Genomic DNA, 16,044 nt, shown 5'->3' with positions numbered 1-16,044 from the left:
TTTAACTACTGGCTGCATTTAAGGTGATTATTAATCTGAACTGAAAGGAAGGCTGCCTCCAGAAGCTCCCCAAGAAACCTGCTCACAGAGAACATTATACTTTAGAGAAGAGAACATTACATTTATCCCATCAGAGTCCTGACCTTCTAAAGATTCTCTGGGTATAAACTCAGCTGTCATCATGCCCCACCTATCTTTTGTATGATATCTTGGAGATGGGCCCTGCTTCTCATTTCCCTGGGTCAATCTACATTCTGAGGCCCAGTGGAAGCCTCGACTGCATTTTGGACATGGGGTTTGGGGTTTTCTCTAACCCTGTCCTCTCACTCTATCTCTGTATCTACACTGAGCTCTAAGATGTCCTATTTTTCCACACTGAAAACATCAACGACTCTCTCTAGAAGTCCGTTTCCAAGAAGGACCCTGTCTTCCCATGTTCATCATAGTTTGGGCATAATAAGCATTTGTGCCCACTGTGGCACAGCATCTTATGATCTCCTCTAAAGGAGCATCTTTGTGTATTCCCCATATAATTCTTTTGCAAACCTCATTGGCATTTTCCTTAGCCAGATGTCTGGCCATTATTTCTGTAGCTTCATTTTCTCCACTGGTTCTTGTGACAGCTGTTTGCAAATGACCCACAAAATCCACAAAAGGTTCATTGGGACCTTGCTCTATTTTTGTGAAGGCTTCCCCTCGATCTTTTCCTGGAAGGGAGTCCCAAGCTTTTATAGCCACAGTTGTGATCTGCTCATAAGCTGTTGTGGGGTAATTAATCTGTTCTGAATTCTCTCCATACTGACCTTCATCGGCTAGTTGGTCAAAAGTGATTTGTACATTAACTCCTGTTTGCCTATTGCATCTGGCTTGAATCCTACATAATTCATGATACTCCAAAAGCCACAACAAATTCTGTCCAGTTCTAAACATGTCCTAGCTATGGATTTCCAATTACTGGGGGTTAGGATTTCATAAGCCAAACTATTTAGTAACATCTTAACATAAGATGATGTAGCCCCATAAAGAGTGCAACCTTTTCTTAATTTTTTCCAAATCAAAAGGAGTGTATCTTCTCCTTTTTTGACCTGAAGAGTCAATCTCTTCAATCACAGGATATGCATTTATATATATATTAAATTATATGTATTAAGTGTGTCTTTGAAAATTGAGTCAGGTCCATTAGCATTATAGGATTGACAAGTTGCTTTCTTACTAATTTCCACTCCTCTAGATCCAATTCTTTTTCCATAGAGAACCAAGGAGATATATATTGTACAGTTTCTAAAAGTTCAGTGATCTGCTCTCAAATTATACTCAAACTTTGGCTTTTCATAACCCTGACAGTGCTCTCTAAACATTTTCCTTGAAGAGAAGGCTGTTTTCTAAATATCTGTCCCATTTCAGCTGAAATTCTACTTTAGCTCTTTAACAAAGTTTCCTTGTTGTACTCACCCTAATTTCTGGGTCGAGGAGACTTTTCCACACTGAAATCAGGATTAGAGGCTTTTCCACTGAGATTAGGATTGGAGGCTTTTCCACAGAAATCAAGATTGTTTCTGTCCCACGTTAGGGCGCCAAAATATAATATTCTCTTCTCTAAAATATAATGTTCTCTGCGAGCAGGTTTCTTGGGGGGCTTCTGGAGGCAACCTTCCTTTCAGTTCAGATTAATAATCACCTCAAATGCAGCCAGGAGTTAAAAGTTCAATCCTTTAAAATAGCCTGGTTAGCTTTCCTTGATTCCGAGAGCTCTTGTTGCTAGTCCTTTGCCTCTGTCAGCTTCAGCCTCCAGCTCTCTCTGAATCCTTCATTCTGCCCAAATGAATCCTGGCTTCTCAATCTCCCCATGCTCCCAGTGGGCTTGTCCTTTTAAATGCTCTTTTAGAGGAATGAACTCAAAGGTTGACTCTTCCTCTGAGAGTGGGATTGTGGGAGCTGTGACTTGTGAATCTCTTCCACTGAACTTGTGAATCTCCTGGACTTGTGAATATCCTGACTGAATCCTTACTTGTGAATCTCCTGGAGTGCCTATCAATTCCAGTGACTTAGTACCTTGTAAGAATCCTAACATCCATGTCTTCAAATTGATCTAAATGTGGATGACCTTTCCCCCCCATCTTTCCTGATCTCCATGCTGTATCTATACTCACTGGCTAATGCAGCTTTCCTCCTCCCCATCCTCTTCCCTCATGAAATTATTGTTCCAGGAAGCCTTGTTTCTTTTCTGTTCTCAGAACTCCATGCTATTCTTCCAACTCTACTCATGCTATTTCCTCATTTGGAATGCCTTCCTTCCTGAATTTGGCCTGTTCAAACTCCATTTTTTAAAAAAGTCAAGCTGAAATTCCACTTGCTCTGAGAGACTTCAAGCTCAATTATCTTCTCTTTTTTGAACTTTTTTGGCTTTTGAATTGGACACTTTTGGAATACTTAATGTTATGTTCTAGGACAAGAATTGTGTTTTATCTTAATTTTATACCATTCCCATTTTTGTACTTTGTATAAAGCAGGTGCTAAATAAATTTGTTGCATAAAGACTGCTTTATATGCTCTTAGAGGACATGTCCATGTTTGTATTTAGTAGTTATATGCATGTATGTGTATATGTATGTATATATATATATGTATGTATATGTATATATGTATGTATGGGGGGTACATATTTGTAAATGAATACCCCTTCCAGATATGTTATATTTGTAATATCCTATCAGTAAGCTCACCTCTTAAGACTTCCCCTTCATATTTTACATTTATTTTACAGGTAAATAGAATAACTGCTGAGAGAATAACCACCACCAAAAAAACATTCCTCTGAATAGGACTTATTTTCTGATACGAAGACATAATCCTCCCCTTGCTTGAATCCACTATTTCATGACCTCTCACTAATTTTTTTCCTCTTTTGACTACAGTCATTGCCACCTACAAAACAATAAGCATAATTATTAAATTTTCACAGAAAGAATTGCAGGTATTTTCCACTTAGGGATGAGGTAGCTGAAATATGGAGGAATAAAGAAATAAATTAACATGTCAACTGTTGCAAGTTTAAGTGTAGAATGGTTGTGAATGGTCATCTCTTTCACAATAATATTCTACTAAACAAAGTCAACAGCCCATGTGCTCTGCTGGTGTCCTTACAATGTCCAAAGAAAGTAAGAAAGGCCTACAGCAGGTTGAGTAAACTTATGGGAAGTGATTGACAACAGTGACACAAGATGATGGGTGTCAAGAAATAAGCTCTATTCAAAGAGATGTTTTTTGGTGGTGGTTCTCCAAGAGGTAATTCTTTTCATCTTTAAACATTTTGAGAAGGAATAGTCATATCACTGAAATCACATATCTATTGCATTGTTTGTGGATCTTCATTACCTTCCCTGGGTTCTACACTATTTTCTTGTGAAATACTTTCTGAACATAATTAAGATGTTGAAAGAGAATATTAATTTTATTTGAAATAAAAATATTTCCTTGTGGAATCACCATCATCATCATAGCTAATATTTTCATAGTGCCAAGCACTATAGAAATTTATAATGTGCCAGGCTTTTTGATCCTCAGAACAATCCTAGGGGAAGGTGTTACTATGATCTCCATTTTATAGATGAAGAAACTGAACCAATAGAGATTAAGTGTCTGATAGATAGTGTCTAAGACTAGATTTGAATTCAAATTTTCCTGACTTTCAGGTATAGCATTTTATCTACTGTGCCATCAATTTCCCCCCAATCATGGCAGACTTCTCAGTATCCTGATTTTCAAATATTCAAAACTACTCTGCACTACTTCCTATTTCTCTTTTGAGTCTGGAATGGAGTCTGGAAAGATATTTTCTTTCTTATCATAATCTTCTCATAATCATAATCTTCTGTATGTCAATGATTTTTTTTTTTTAAAAACCATCCTTAGATTTAGCCAGGTTTAACGACATAATTTACCATATAGGTCAGGACAAATGGGATCTTATCATTGTCTCTCTATCTTCCTCAGATGGCAGAAGATGATAGTTATTTCTATGTTGGAACAACAACCGGAGACATCCTTAAATTGAACCCCAGAACAAAACTATTAGCTGATACAGGTCCTGTCAAGGAAAAGTTCAGTCTGGTGAGTAGAACCTGTCTAACTCTGTTTTTCAATTCAACTCATTGAACATTTATTAAATAACAGTGGGGCACTGGGGTAGGTGCTTACAATGGCAAGAACAAAACAATCCTTTCAAAGAGTTTATATTCTACTGGAAGGAATTATAAGAGGCATAATAAATACAAGATAAACAAAGTATTATCAGTGTTGGAAGTTGGGTAGAGAGAAGCAAGTGGTGAGGTAATGTATAGGAGTTGGAACTTGACCTGATCCTGAAAAGGAGCTAAAGATTTTAAGAGAGGAAGGTGTGGAGGAAATATATTTAAGGCTTGGGGAACAATCTGAGCAGGTCACAAAGGCTGGGAATAGGCTAGTTTTACTTGAACTTAAAGGACATGGGAGTTATGTGTAATCATTCTGAGAAGGTAGGCTGGAGCAAGATTGAGAAGAGTTTATGTTTTATCCCAAAATCAATACGGAACCATAGGAGGTGATAGAGTAGTCAGATCAGTGCTTTAGAAATATCAATTTGACAACTGTGTTGAGAATGGATTGGAGAAGGAAGGACACAGAGAAAGATGATGCCCTCAGCAGAAAAAAAAAAGTTAGGAAGAGGGGTGGATTTAGAGAAAAAAATTAATGAGTTTTGTTTCAGATTGTTGAGTTTGAGATACTTCTGGATATCTAGATAGAGGTTTCTAGCTATGATCCTGGACTTCTGGGGTGAGAGAAGAATTGGATTTGTAGATTTGGGAAGCCATTTTCTACATAAAGATGATAGTTGAATTCAGGAAAGTTGATGAAATTACTAAAAGGAGAAGCATATCCAGTCAATAAATATTTATTAAGAATTTACTGCATTGTTTAATCTACATCATATTGCTTGCTGTCAAAGAGTGTCAACAGGAGAGGGAGAAACATTTGGAACACAAGGTTTTTGTAAAGGTGAATGCTGAAAACTATCTTTGTATGTATTTGGAAAAATAAAATACTATTTTAAAAAAAGAGTTGACTGTGTGGCAGACACTATGCTAAATGCTCAAGGATACAAAGGTAATAAAGTCCTTGCCCTTAAAGATCTTTTGGAAGAGTCAACATGTAAACAACTATGTACAAACAAGTATAAATTGGAGATAATCTCAGAGGTTCCAGGATAGAAACCTGAGATATATTCATACATGAGAGAGGACATGGATGGTTTTCTAGTAGAAGAGACTGAAAAGGAACAACCAGAGAGGAAGCAATCCAGGGGAGAGGAGTTTATGAAAACCCAGTGAGAACAAAGTATTGTGGGGGGAAGGGAGTGTTCAAAATTCTATAGTGTCAAATACTGCAGAGAAATTTTTAAATGAAGTTTGAGAAAAGGACAATTGGACTCTAGCAAAAGAGAGATCATTTGGAGACTGTGGAATTTCATTCAAATAATAAGATTGAAAGCCAGGATTACAAGAAATTGAAAAGTCAGATGGAAGGGAGCAAGCTAGGTGGCTCAGTGGTTAGAGTAACAGCCCTGAAGTCAGGAGGAACCTGAGTTCAAATATGACCTCAGACACTTAACACTTCCTGGCTGTGTGATCCTGGGCAAGTCACTTAACTCCAATTGCCTCAGCAAAAAAAAAAAAAAAAAAAAAAAAAAAAAAAAAAAAAAAAAAAAAAATCATTGGGAGGAAAGATAGCATAGTCAATAAGTAGCTCTTCCTAGCAGTTTTGCAAACATTTCCCCTTCTAGTTGCTGTCCTTAATAAGAACACAAATAAAAGATTCTGATGTTCATGATATACCTCAACAACGATACTGTATGAGGATATATTCTGATGGAAGTGGATTTCTTCCACAAAGAGAAGATCTAACTCAGTTTCAATTGATCAATGATGGACAGAAGCAGCTACACCCAAAGAAAGAACACTGGGAAATGAATGTAAACTGTTTGCATTTTTGTTTTTCTTCCCGGGCTATTTTTACCTTCTGAATCCAATTCTTCCTGTGCAACAAGAGAACTGTTCAGTTCTGCACACATATATTGTATCTAGGATACACTGTGACATATTTAACATGTATAAGATTGCCTGCCATCTGGGGGAGGGGGTGAAGGGAGGGAGGGACAAAGTTGGAACAGAAGTGACTCCAAGGGATAATGTTGTAGAAAAAAAATTTTTTTAGAATCCAGGCATGGGTTCTGTCAATAAAAAGTTATAATTATGAAAAAAAAAGATTATGATGTCAATTCTGGAAAGGACCTGAAAGTTCATTTAGTCCATCTCCCTAATTTTCTAAGTTCATTTGCAGAAGTTAATTTACACTGGAAAATACATTTTACTAAATCTGCTCCTCTTTATTGCTGGTCTTTGGTGCTTTATGTTATTCATTTCTTAGGAGAGAGCATTCTGAGACTCGGAGAGAGACATTTGAAAATGTCTTTACTGAAGGCCCCAGAATAAATTTCTGAAGAGCTTGACTGTGTGGTCACATTGACAATCTTCATGACACAGTCTAGTTGCTTTAGAATCATGGTATTATCTTCTTTGTCCTACAGAGAATATAAATAGTTTTAAATCATGTCTCACATGACTTCTTTTAAGTTTGGCATCAGATGAATTTATAAAAGGGCACAAATCATTAATCAGAAAACAAGACCTTGAAAGTAGTAAGATATGAACTAAATTATTCATTGTTTCAACAGATTTAAACAAAAGAGCAGATTTTTTTTATTAACCTCATATTTTGAAAGATTTGAAGAACTGGAATTACAATTTTAAAGAATTTTGAAGGATTTATAAATTTGAAGGACTTAAAGGATGTTTCCCTACAACAATGAGGAAGTAGATAAATATTGAGAGATACTTCTCCAAAGTTGCACTTTCCTAAAGAGAAATCATGCACTTTTCATCTTGTTGTGGGACTTCTAGAAATTAAAGGGAGACATTTTGATAGTTTGTGTCTTTTTTAAGTTTTCAATATTCCCAATTCTTGGTCACAATTTAATATCACTTAAGTCAAAGGACATTCATTGATGTCCTTATTGTTTGTCCTTCATTCTCAGAGAGGACCATCAAATCAGGGAAGTGATTCCATGGATGCAGTGGGAAACCTGGTCTTTTAAAGCTAAGGTCTTCAACAGATCTCAGTTTGACTGAGATCACGGCCATCCTATTCTCACTGTATTATAACAAAAACTCAAATGGCTCATCATGACACAGAGATAACTCATTGTTTTTGTAGATTATGACTCTAGAGAACAAATTCTAGTAAGCTCTGACAAAGTAAAAAGATTTCAAGTATGGTTCCAGTGATTTGTCTTGGAGGAGGAGCCTATGTAAATTTATTAATAAATTGGTTGCAGGATTATAAATTTTTTGGCCATAGTAACACTGATCTGTTTTGATTGAGACTTTAAAAATATAGTGTTACAGACCTTGAAATATTGAATCCTAGCAATAGGGATGTGACTACAGAAGAAATTTTACATGGCTTCTGCTTCTCTCTCCCATCTAGGATGTATGGTCACATATTCATTCCTTCCCTCTTTTCCTCCCACTCCCTAAGCAATGAAAAAATCAATAGCATTCAATTTTAAGGAATTTAACAAAACAATAGAGTCACCACAATACATTTGAACATCATTAACTTGGAAACTTTTGTTGACTATAATGTACAAAGGGAATAGCTAGATTATTTGGGGGATTGAAAGAAAAATCATATAAACCAAATGATCTGTACATACTGTATTATTTTAAACAATAAGTGCTTCTTCAGAAAGAAGTTGAAAAATATAGAATGTTCTATAGATTCCTTGGGATGTGAACTACAAGGATCCTTGAGCTAAAAGAACTGAAAAACAGGTGATAATTGTGGCACCTGAGAAAATAAATGCTGCTTAAATTATTTAAACAGATTTAGATTATATTATTTTTAAATATTTTATTGGGGGTGGAAGGCAAGGCAATTGGGGTTAAGTGACTTGCCTAGACTCACACAGCTAAATGTCTGAGGTCAAATTTGAACTCAGGTCCTAATGACTTCAGAGCTCTATCCATTGTATCAATCTAGCTGCCTCAAATATTTTTTCAAAAGATTATATTGGTATTTCACAAGGGAGATGTCTTTAGAAAAGCATTCTTCCTGCAAAAACTTACACAGAGCTATTAACAAACAAACTCTGCTAGCCATGGAAGAGGAGTTCCTGTCCTCAAGTTCAATCCCAGTGAGATTCTAAAGAGGGCTGTGGGACTTTAGTATTAATTGAAAAAGACGGTTAAAACTAAAAGGATGAGATTCATATAGGGAAGGAGCAAGCTTTGGAGATGGGAATGTAGGGTGAGGGAACTGAAAAGGTATAGAGATTGGGACAGATTCAGGGCAACTAGAATATGGGAAAAACAATAAATTATGGGAAAGTTAATATAGCCTCACTCATAAATACATATAAATTGCATCAAAAATAGCTTCATTTAAAAACTATGTTGGCAACATTGCTAGGTGATTAGATTTGGATTCTTAGGATTCTTTGAATAATTTTAGGATTATAAAAGTAGTTTTACTATTTTAACTTAAACTTTTTAGTTTTGAGATCTTTCAAGCCCAATTTGTCTCTGTTTTTTAAAAGGCTTCCTCAGGAAGCATCCTTAGAAATGGAGGTGTTTTGTCCTATTTTGCCACAACCCTAACTCTGATTGTATAGTGCCCCAACCTTCTCTAGATGTCTCTAGAGATGGAGAGATGACAAAATGCTCCATGATTAAGGAGACTTTTTGTCAGAGAATGCAGGTGTCCCTGAGATAGAATTCTGCCTGAGCATAGAGCCCCAACAATCCAATTTTCCTGGGAATTTGTATCGTCCTAGCTATAGAATAGATAACAATAAAAAGCTTTACCCCATCCAGATTCTCTGGCATTCCAAGTCACCAAAATGATGAATTGCAAATTATGAAGCATCCTCTTCAGAATTGGGGTGGGAAATCCTTTCTGATTGGAGGTGTAAGTCCAATGCAAAAGAATTTGCAAACCTGAAATGTGTGGCAAAAGGGATTTATTGGCACACTATCTTCACCAGTGGGCAGAAGTCCTGACAGGGCTGTTTCGGACTTCTGCAAAGATAGTTTGACCAATCTTTGATTATATGGGTAAATCTTGGCCTGGGGGCTGGGGAGCAGTTTGAGGTGACAATTAGGTTGAGATCTCCAATTGAATAAGCTACTGGGAGTGGTTCTAGACTAATCTTCAACTCAATAGCAGTACAACCATGTCCCTGGTCAAAATTTCCAACTGAATGAGACCACTTAACTTGATTCCCTGGGGGTGGGTCTCTCCCATAGGAGAGTATGGACAATTTCAAGGTTCACCCTTATCATTTCCCTCCAAAAGTCAAAGGGGACACAGTTTGCATCAGTTTATTATGGGACACTCTAATAAACTGAATCCCACTCAACATGATTTTGTACAAGAGGGAAGTATTTAATGAATATTTGCAACCATGGGATAGTGGGAAGTATATTAGATTTGGAATCAGAGGATTTGGATCTGAATCATGATTATGTTACATTCAATAAAATGAATGTAAATTCCTGGAGGAATGTAATGTAAGCTCCTTGAAAAGTTTTTGTTTGTTTTATTGTTTTGGGGAGAAGTCTAGATCCATGATTGTATCAGTGAAGGGGACTGTGGAAAATCCTTCTACTGATGCAAATCACAAACTTGTTTAACACTTGACCCATGCCCTTTGACTTCAATGCACAGATCTTTTCATTGCTTCCTATTCCCTCTGCTTCTACTTAGCTCTCTAGGCACCAAAGTATAATTATATATCTGTGTGTGGAATATATAATAAATGTATTTATGTCTGCATATAGATATACATATATACTTTTCCCCTCCATTTGAATAAATCTATGATTTCATTGATATACCACATACCATGTATGGAAATTCAATTATCCAGTATTAACCTGAAAGCCTTCCATAATTTACAGGAATAGAGAGCTATCTGGGACATCAAGAAATTATTTGTCCAAGGTTACAGAGCAAATATGTATTAGAAGGCAGATTTGAATCCATGTTTTTCTGATTCTAATCATTTTGCCATGCAGCCTTTACCTTGTGAATAACAGGTACTTAACAAATGTTTGTTAAATTGAATCAGTTATTATCTGTGTGACTTTGAGGAAATAACAACCTTTGGGCCTCATCTATTAAAGTGAGGATATTAGACTGGATGATGTATAAAGCCCCTTTTGACTCAAATTCCTATTATAGCAAAATTTTCACCATAGAAACATGTAAATCTACTTTAAATTATTCCTAGTTATTGAAGAATATAATTCTTAACAATACCTCTAAAAATGGAGATACACAAGTATTCCTGCAAAGAATATGGAATTAATAGTACCTACTATATACCAGGTACTTTACAAGTTTTATATTATATTATTTGATCCCCACAACAACCCTTGAAGGTAGATGTCATTATCCCTATTTTGTAGTTGAGGAATCTTGAATTTAAATGACATTCAAAGTTATATAGCTATTTAAATGTCTGAGGCCATATTTAAGCTCAAAACTTCCTACCTCCAGACCCATCATTTTTTATCTACTACATCACTTAGACACTGCTTAAATCCTTAAATAATTACTATGCTAGATCCTTATTGGGTGTATCTTAGCAGGATTCTCCCAGTTCCTCAGAGAAACAATAGGGAGCTGCTGATTTTAGCTTCCTGCCACAGAAGAAGACTAAAATTGCTTCCTCTAATATGACCATAAGAGAAAAGTGTCAAAGGGGAGAACTGAAATCTTGAATATCTTTTTTTTCTGTCTACTACCATCCTATTTGTGACTTAGCTAAAGCCTTTTCAGCTTCCCCTGAGGATTTGGAAGCAAAATCAGTACTATCTGCATTCTAAAGTCTGCGGTATAAATGACAGTTTGGGAGATTTGGAAGGAACACATCAGTTTTAAAACAAAGAGATTTAGCCCCATTAACAACAACCAAAAAAATCTGTTTCTTCAATCATAGGTGCCTCCTTTCTTTCTGAGATCTATTGTCATACGAGGAGCAGAATGGCATAAGAGAATACATTTTATATATGTGTCGGTGTAGCTAAATGTGCAGAAGATGTTAATTGCTAGTGACAGAGTTGCCAAGGCTAAAAATAGGTAGATGTTTAACAGTTTCTTTCTGTCGCTGCTGACCAGAATACTTTCAGAATATTATGTCTATAGAGCAATTAGGTGAAGCATTGGGCCTGAAATCATGAAGACTCATCTTCCCAAGTTCAAATCTGGTCTGAGACACTTAATAGTTGTATGACCCTTAGAAAGGCATTTAACCCTGTTTGCCTCAATTCCTAATCTATAAAATGAGCTTAGGAAGGAGATGACAAACCAATCTCTGCCAAGAAAATTCCCAAACAGGGACAGAGTCAAACACAACTGAACCACAAACGACATTAGGCCTATATTGATATCTAATTTTTTGACTGTCCCTCAGTGCATTGTTTTTAATAATACTTTCTTTTCTTAATATTATTTTTTTTTACAAATACAAATACAAATGCAAAGATAGTTTTCAGCATTTACCTTTGCAAAACCTTGTGTTCCAAATTTTTCTCCCTCTTCTATCCCTTCTTCCTTCTTAAGACAGCAAGCAATACGATATAGATTAAACATGTGCAGTTCTTCTAAAGATTTTCCATATTAAACATGCTGAGCAAAAAAGAAAAGATCAAAAGGGGTGGGGGAAGCAAACAACAACCAAAAAAGGTGAAAATACTATGTTGTTATCCACATTCAGTCCCACAGTCCTCTCTCTAGATGCATATGGCTCTCTCCATCACAAGTCTATTGTAAATGTCTTGAATCACTGCACTACTGAAAAGAGCCAAGTCCATCATAGTTGATCATCAGATCATCTTATTACTGTGTACAATGTTCTCTTGGTTCTACTCATTTCACTTAGCATCAATTCATGTAAATCCTTCTAGGCTTTTCTGAAATCAGCCTGCTGATTTCTTATAGGATAATATTACATTATGTTCATATACCATATTTAATACATGCTTCTTGAATTAAATGGAATTGAATCAAATTACCAAACCTTCAACAGGTTAACAGTCCCCTGTTAAGGGACAGGTCAATTCTCCAAGAGCCTCCACAGCTGTGAATCATAACATCTGAAGGAGTTGCAAGGCAGCCTTTGCTGACACAGGTGTTGCAGATTGGGAATGAGATAAATTGGAGGCAGAGGGAAGAGAAGAGAAGTCAGACAACACAATGGTCTCTCAGAGAGGTCAGAGAACAGCAACTGCCTGTCAGTCTCCTTGTACCATCTGTTAACATGAGGAGATCCATTTTGCAGGTCTGGGTTGGATTTCCAGCACCCACTGTCAGGTGGCTCCCTGTAGTACATATATGGCACCTGAACGTGTGGTATAAGAAGTACAGTCCTCCATGTTAGTAAGGGGACTCATTTCTGCAACTGATTCTTGACAATGAAACTGTTCACACAATGATAATGGTATTTTTATCTTAGGGAGTCACCACTATCACGTGTCTGAAGATGGGAAATGTGTTAATAGGCTCTGGAGCAGGGGTGTTGGCTCTTTGTAAAAGCCCATGCTACAAACCAATCAAGTGAGTTTTGTTGCCTAAGTTCTCCTAAATTCGATTGGTAAAGTATGTGGGGCAGATAGACTAAAGTCTGCTCCAGAGTAATATTGATCTACTCTTATAAAGCTTTTCTTTTAATAAAGCAAATTAACCAATTGTTGGAATAAAAAAAATACATTAATCTTTTTGTTAAGCATCAGTACCTTTCCCTTTTCCCCAAATGATAGTTCCCCTTGAGTTCAGGTACACTGGTTTCTTTATGGGAGTAGGTATCCTTGGGATTTGGTAACATCTTGCACTCATGCATGACTTTAGGGTGAGTCTAAGAAAAGATTCAGTGCTGGAGCAGGTTGAACCCAAAGGGATTGGGCTCTTTATATACCCACACCCAAGTTTTGGAGGGTTGATATTTATATCGTGTTCAGGATCTTCCTTAAAAGGGAATAATAGGGTTCTTTCTAGCAATAGTTCTAAATAGACAATATAGATCTGTTTGCATTGCATAATCTATACCTACATATCTGATAATGGACAGATATTTTTTCCTCTACTATAAAAATGCATAAAAGACAAAAGACTCATAAGTGAGCATTAACAAATAAAGACAAATTTTTTAGGACTGTTGTACAGATATTTCATATTCACTTTGGACCTGTATTGTCTGAGTAATTCACAGAGCTTCTGGCTAGTCAAGCAGTTTTTTAGTCCTTTCAATCCAGTCTAAAAGTTTTTGCAGAAATCATTTCCTGCTAGTTGACTAGTACACGACTTCCTGAACTCATGAGGTAAGTTACTGAAGATAATTTCTATATACCTTTCAGAATTGTTGTGAGGTCACCTGTGTTTGGGGGTGGGGGACACAAAGCAAAAGAGGCAGCCGAGGATTTGAAGTTCAGTTTCAGGCTGATCCTAGTGAGAAAATTTTTTTCAGTATCTTGTGTACAAAGCAGTCAGTTTCCCTCTTTTCTCTAGTCCTACTTCCCACATCCAAAGAGAGATTGCCTTGATTGACAAAGAGACTTTGAAAGAAGCTTTCTCCTTATGACCCCCAAGAGTGGATGACTCTTACTAGCTTAGTTGCTAGTTATCTTTGACAAAGCCCTACTTAGGGGAATATACACAGATCATCCAGGAGCTGCTGGTCATCTATGTCTTTTAGGGGGCCTGATCACATGCTCAGCCTTATCCTACATTTACATCTACTTTGTATATATTTTGTATATTCATTTATATGTACTTTTTAAACTTTCTGGCTGAAGGTAGGTTCTTGAAGAATATTTTTATTTTTTTCTTTCTATTCTCAATGCCTTGTTCAGTGCTGGGTTCTTAATAACTTGTTGATTGGTTGATGGTACTGATGCTTATCTAACAATCTCAAAAGTGTATTAGAAAAATTAAATGAGAAAAAATTAAATACTAAAATTCATTCATCTAAATTTATATATTTGGGATTTCATGATAAGAATCAAAATAATTCATAAATACTGAGGTGAAATTTACTTTAGCATATCATTTCCCTCTTATTGACAATATGGAGTAAATTGTAATAAAAGGCTTTCTTATCAAACATACAGGAAAATCTAACATGATTGGTAATAAAAACCAATAAGGGAAGAGTTGTTTGTGCTCTCCCTTAATTTTTTTGCAATAAATTTTTAGAAATTAATCTTACTTTTTAAAATTCTGAAATTAAATAGTAAAAAAGACCATTTTCATATATATAGCAGAAAACAAAAGAGGACTATATGTGAAATTATGAATTCCATTTCATATTGCTTCCTTTAAAAAATATACAATATGTTCCACATGTTATTTTTGAAACTGTCCTGTTTGTGCTTTTTTTTTTCCTGAATTTCCTTTTGATTTTTTCTGTACATCTAAAAGTGTTTCAAAGACTTTTTTTTTATAATAATTATTGCTAACTTCTCTTCCCAACATATATTAAAAATTAATTGGAAATTTTAAAACAATCTTAAAAATGAGTGGGTTAAAGGACAAATCATAAAAACAATAATTTCATTTAAAAAATGACAATGAGACAACATATCAAAATCTATGCGATACTGAAAAAGAAGTAATCAGAAAAAAATTTATATTTTTAAATGCTTATGTTAATGAAATAGAGAAGACCAGTGAATTGGAAATGCAAAAAAAAAAAAAAAAAAACCCTTGAAAAAAAAACAAATTAAAAATTCCCCAATAAAAACCACCAAATTGGACATTCTAAAAATTAATGGTGAGATTAATAAAATTTGAAAGTAGTAAAACCATTGAATTACTAAATAAAACTGGGAGTTGATTTTATGAAAACATCAATAAAATACATAAATCATTAGTTAATATGATTTTCAAACAAGAGAGAAAAAACTAATTCACAAGTATTTAAAATAAAAAGAGTTAATATACCACTAATAAAGATGAAATAAAAGCAATTATAAAGAAATATTTTGCCCACCTACATACCAACAAATTTAACAACTTAAGTGAAATAGAAGAATACTAAGAAAAATATAAATTATTTAGATTAATCAAAGAGGAAACAGAATAGCTTAATAAACTTATTTTAGAAAAATAAATTGAGGTCATAAATGTACTTCCTAATGAAAAAAGCATCAGGAACAGATGGATTTACAAATGAGTTCCACCAAACACATAAAAATCAATTCCAATATTAAATTATTTGCAATATAAGACAAAGAAGGAATCCTACTAAACTCCATTTATGAAACAAATATGGTATTGATATTTGATCCAGGAAGAACAAATACACAGGAAAAAAAATACTAGGGAGGAGGCTATATAAAACAATATATCACAAAGATTATAACTGTGACCAAGTGGAATTTATACCAGGAATGCAGAGATTGTATAGCAGAAAAAAAACTATTAACATAATTGAGGAAATAAGTAATAATAACAAAATTAACAAAAAGCATGATTCTATTATTAGATGCTGAAAAAGGTTTTGATAAAATACATTTATTTCTATTAAAGACACTTGAAAGCCTAGGTAGAAATGGATTTTTCCTTAAAATGATAAGAAATACCTACCTAAAACCATCAGCAAACATTATTTGTAATGGAAATAAGCTAGAAGCCTTTTCAATAAGATTAGGAGTGAAACAAGATGTTCATTGTCACCAATATTATCCAATATTGTATTAGAAATGCTAGCAATAGCCATAAGAAAAGAAAAAGAAATTAAAAGAATCACAATGGGCAATGAAATGATAAAACCTCAAGTAAAAATTAGTTGAAGCAATTAATAATTTTAGCAAAGTATCAGGATTTAAACAAACCTATAAAAATCATTAGCATTCCTACATATCACCAACAAAACCCTGAAAATAAGAC

General features: G+C 35.0%; 1 protein-coding gene across 3 annotated transcripts in view; it reads left to right on the top strand.

The window, feature by feature from the left end:
* CFAP52 (cilia and flagella associated protein 52) overlaps positions 1–16,044 on the top strand; it is a 56,615-nt gene that overhangs the window by 16,786 nt on the left and 23,785 nt on the right. For all 3 annotated transcript variants that reach the window (XM_031965505.1, XM_031965506.1, XM_031965507.1), the window contains 2 exons: positions 3,994–4,110; positions 12,614–12,714. In XM_031965505.1, the coding sequence (XP_031821365.1) occupies positions 3,994–4,110; positions 12,614–12,714 (218 nt within the window). The remainder of the gene's footprint in view (positions 1–3,993; positions 4,111–12,613; positions 12,715–16,044) is intronic.

This window comes from Sarcophilus harrisii, chromosome 4, assembly GCF_902635505.1.
Source record: "Sarcophilus harrisii chromosome 4, mSarHar1.11, whole genome shotgun sequence".
NCBI classification, from domain to species: Eukaryota; Metazoa; Chordata; class Mammalia; order Dasyuromorphia; family Dasyuridae; genus Sarcophilus; species Sarcophilus harrisii.
This window is presented reverse-complemented; position numbering and strand designations above follow the sequence as displayed.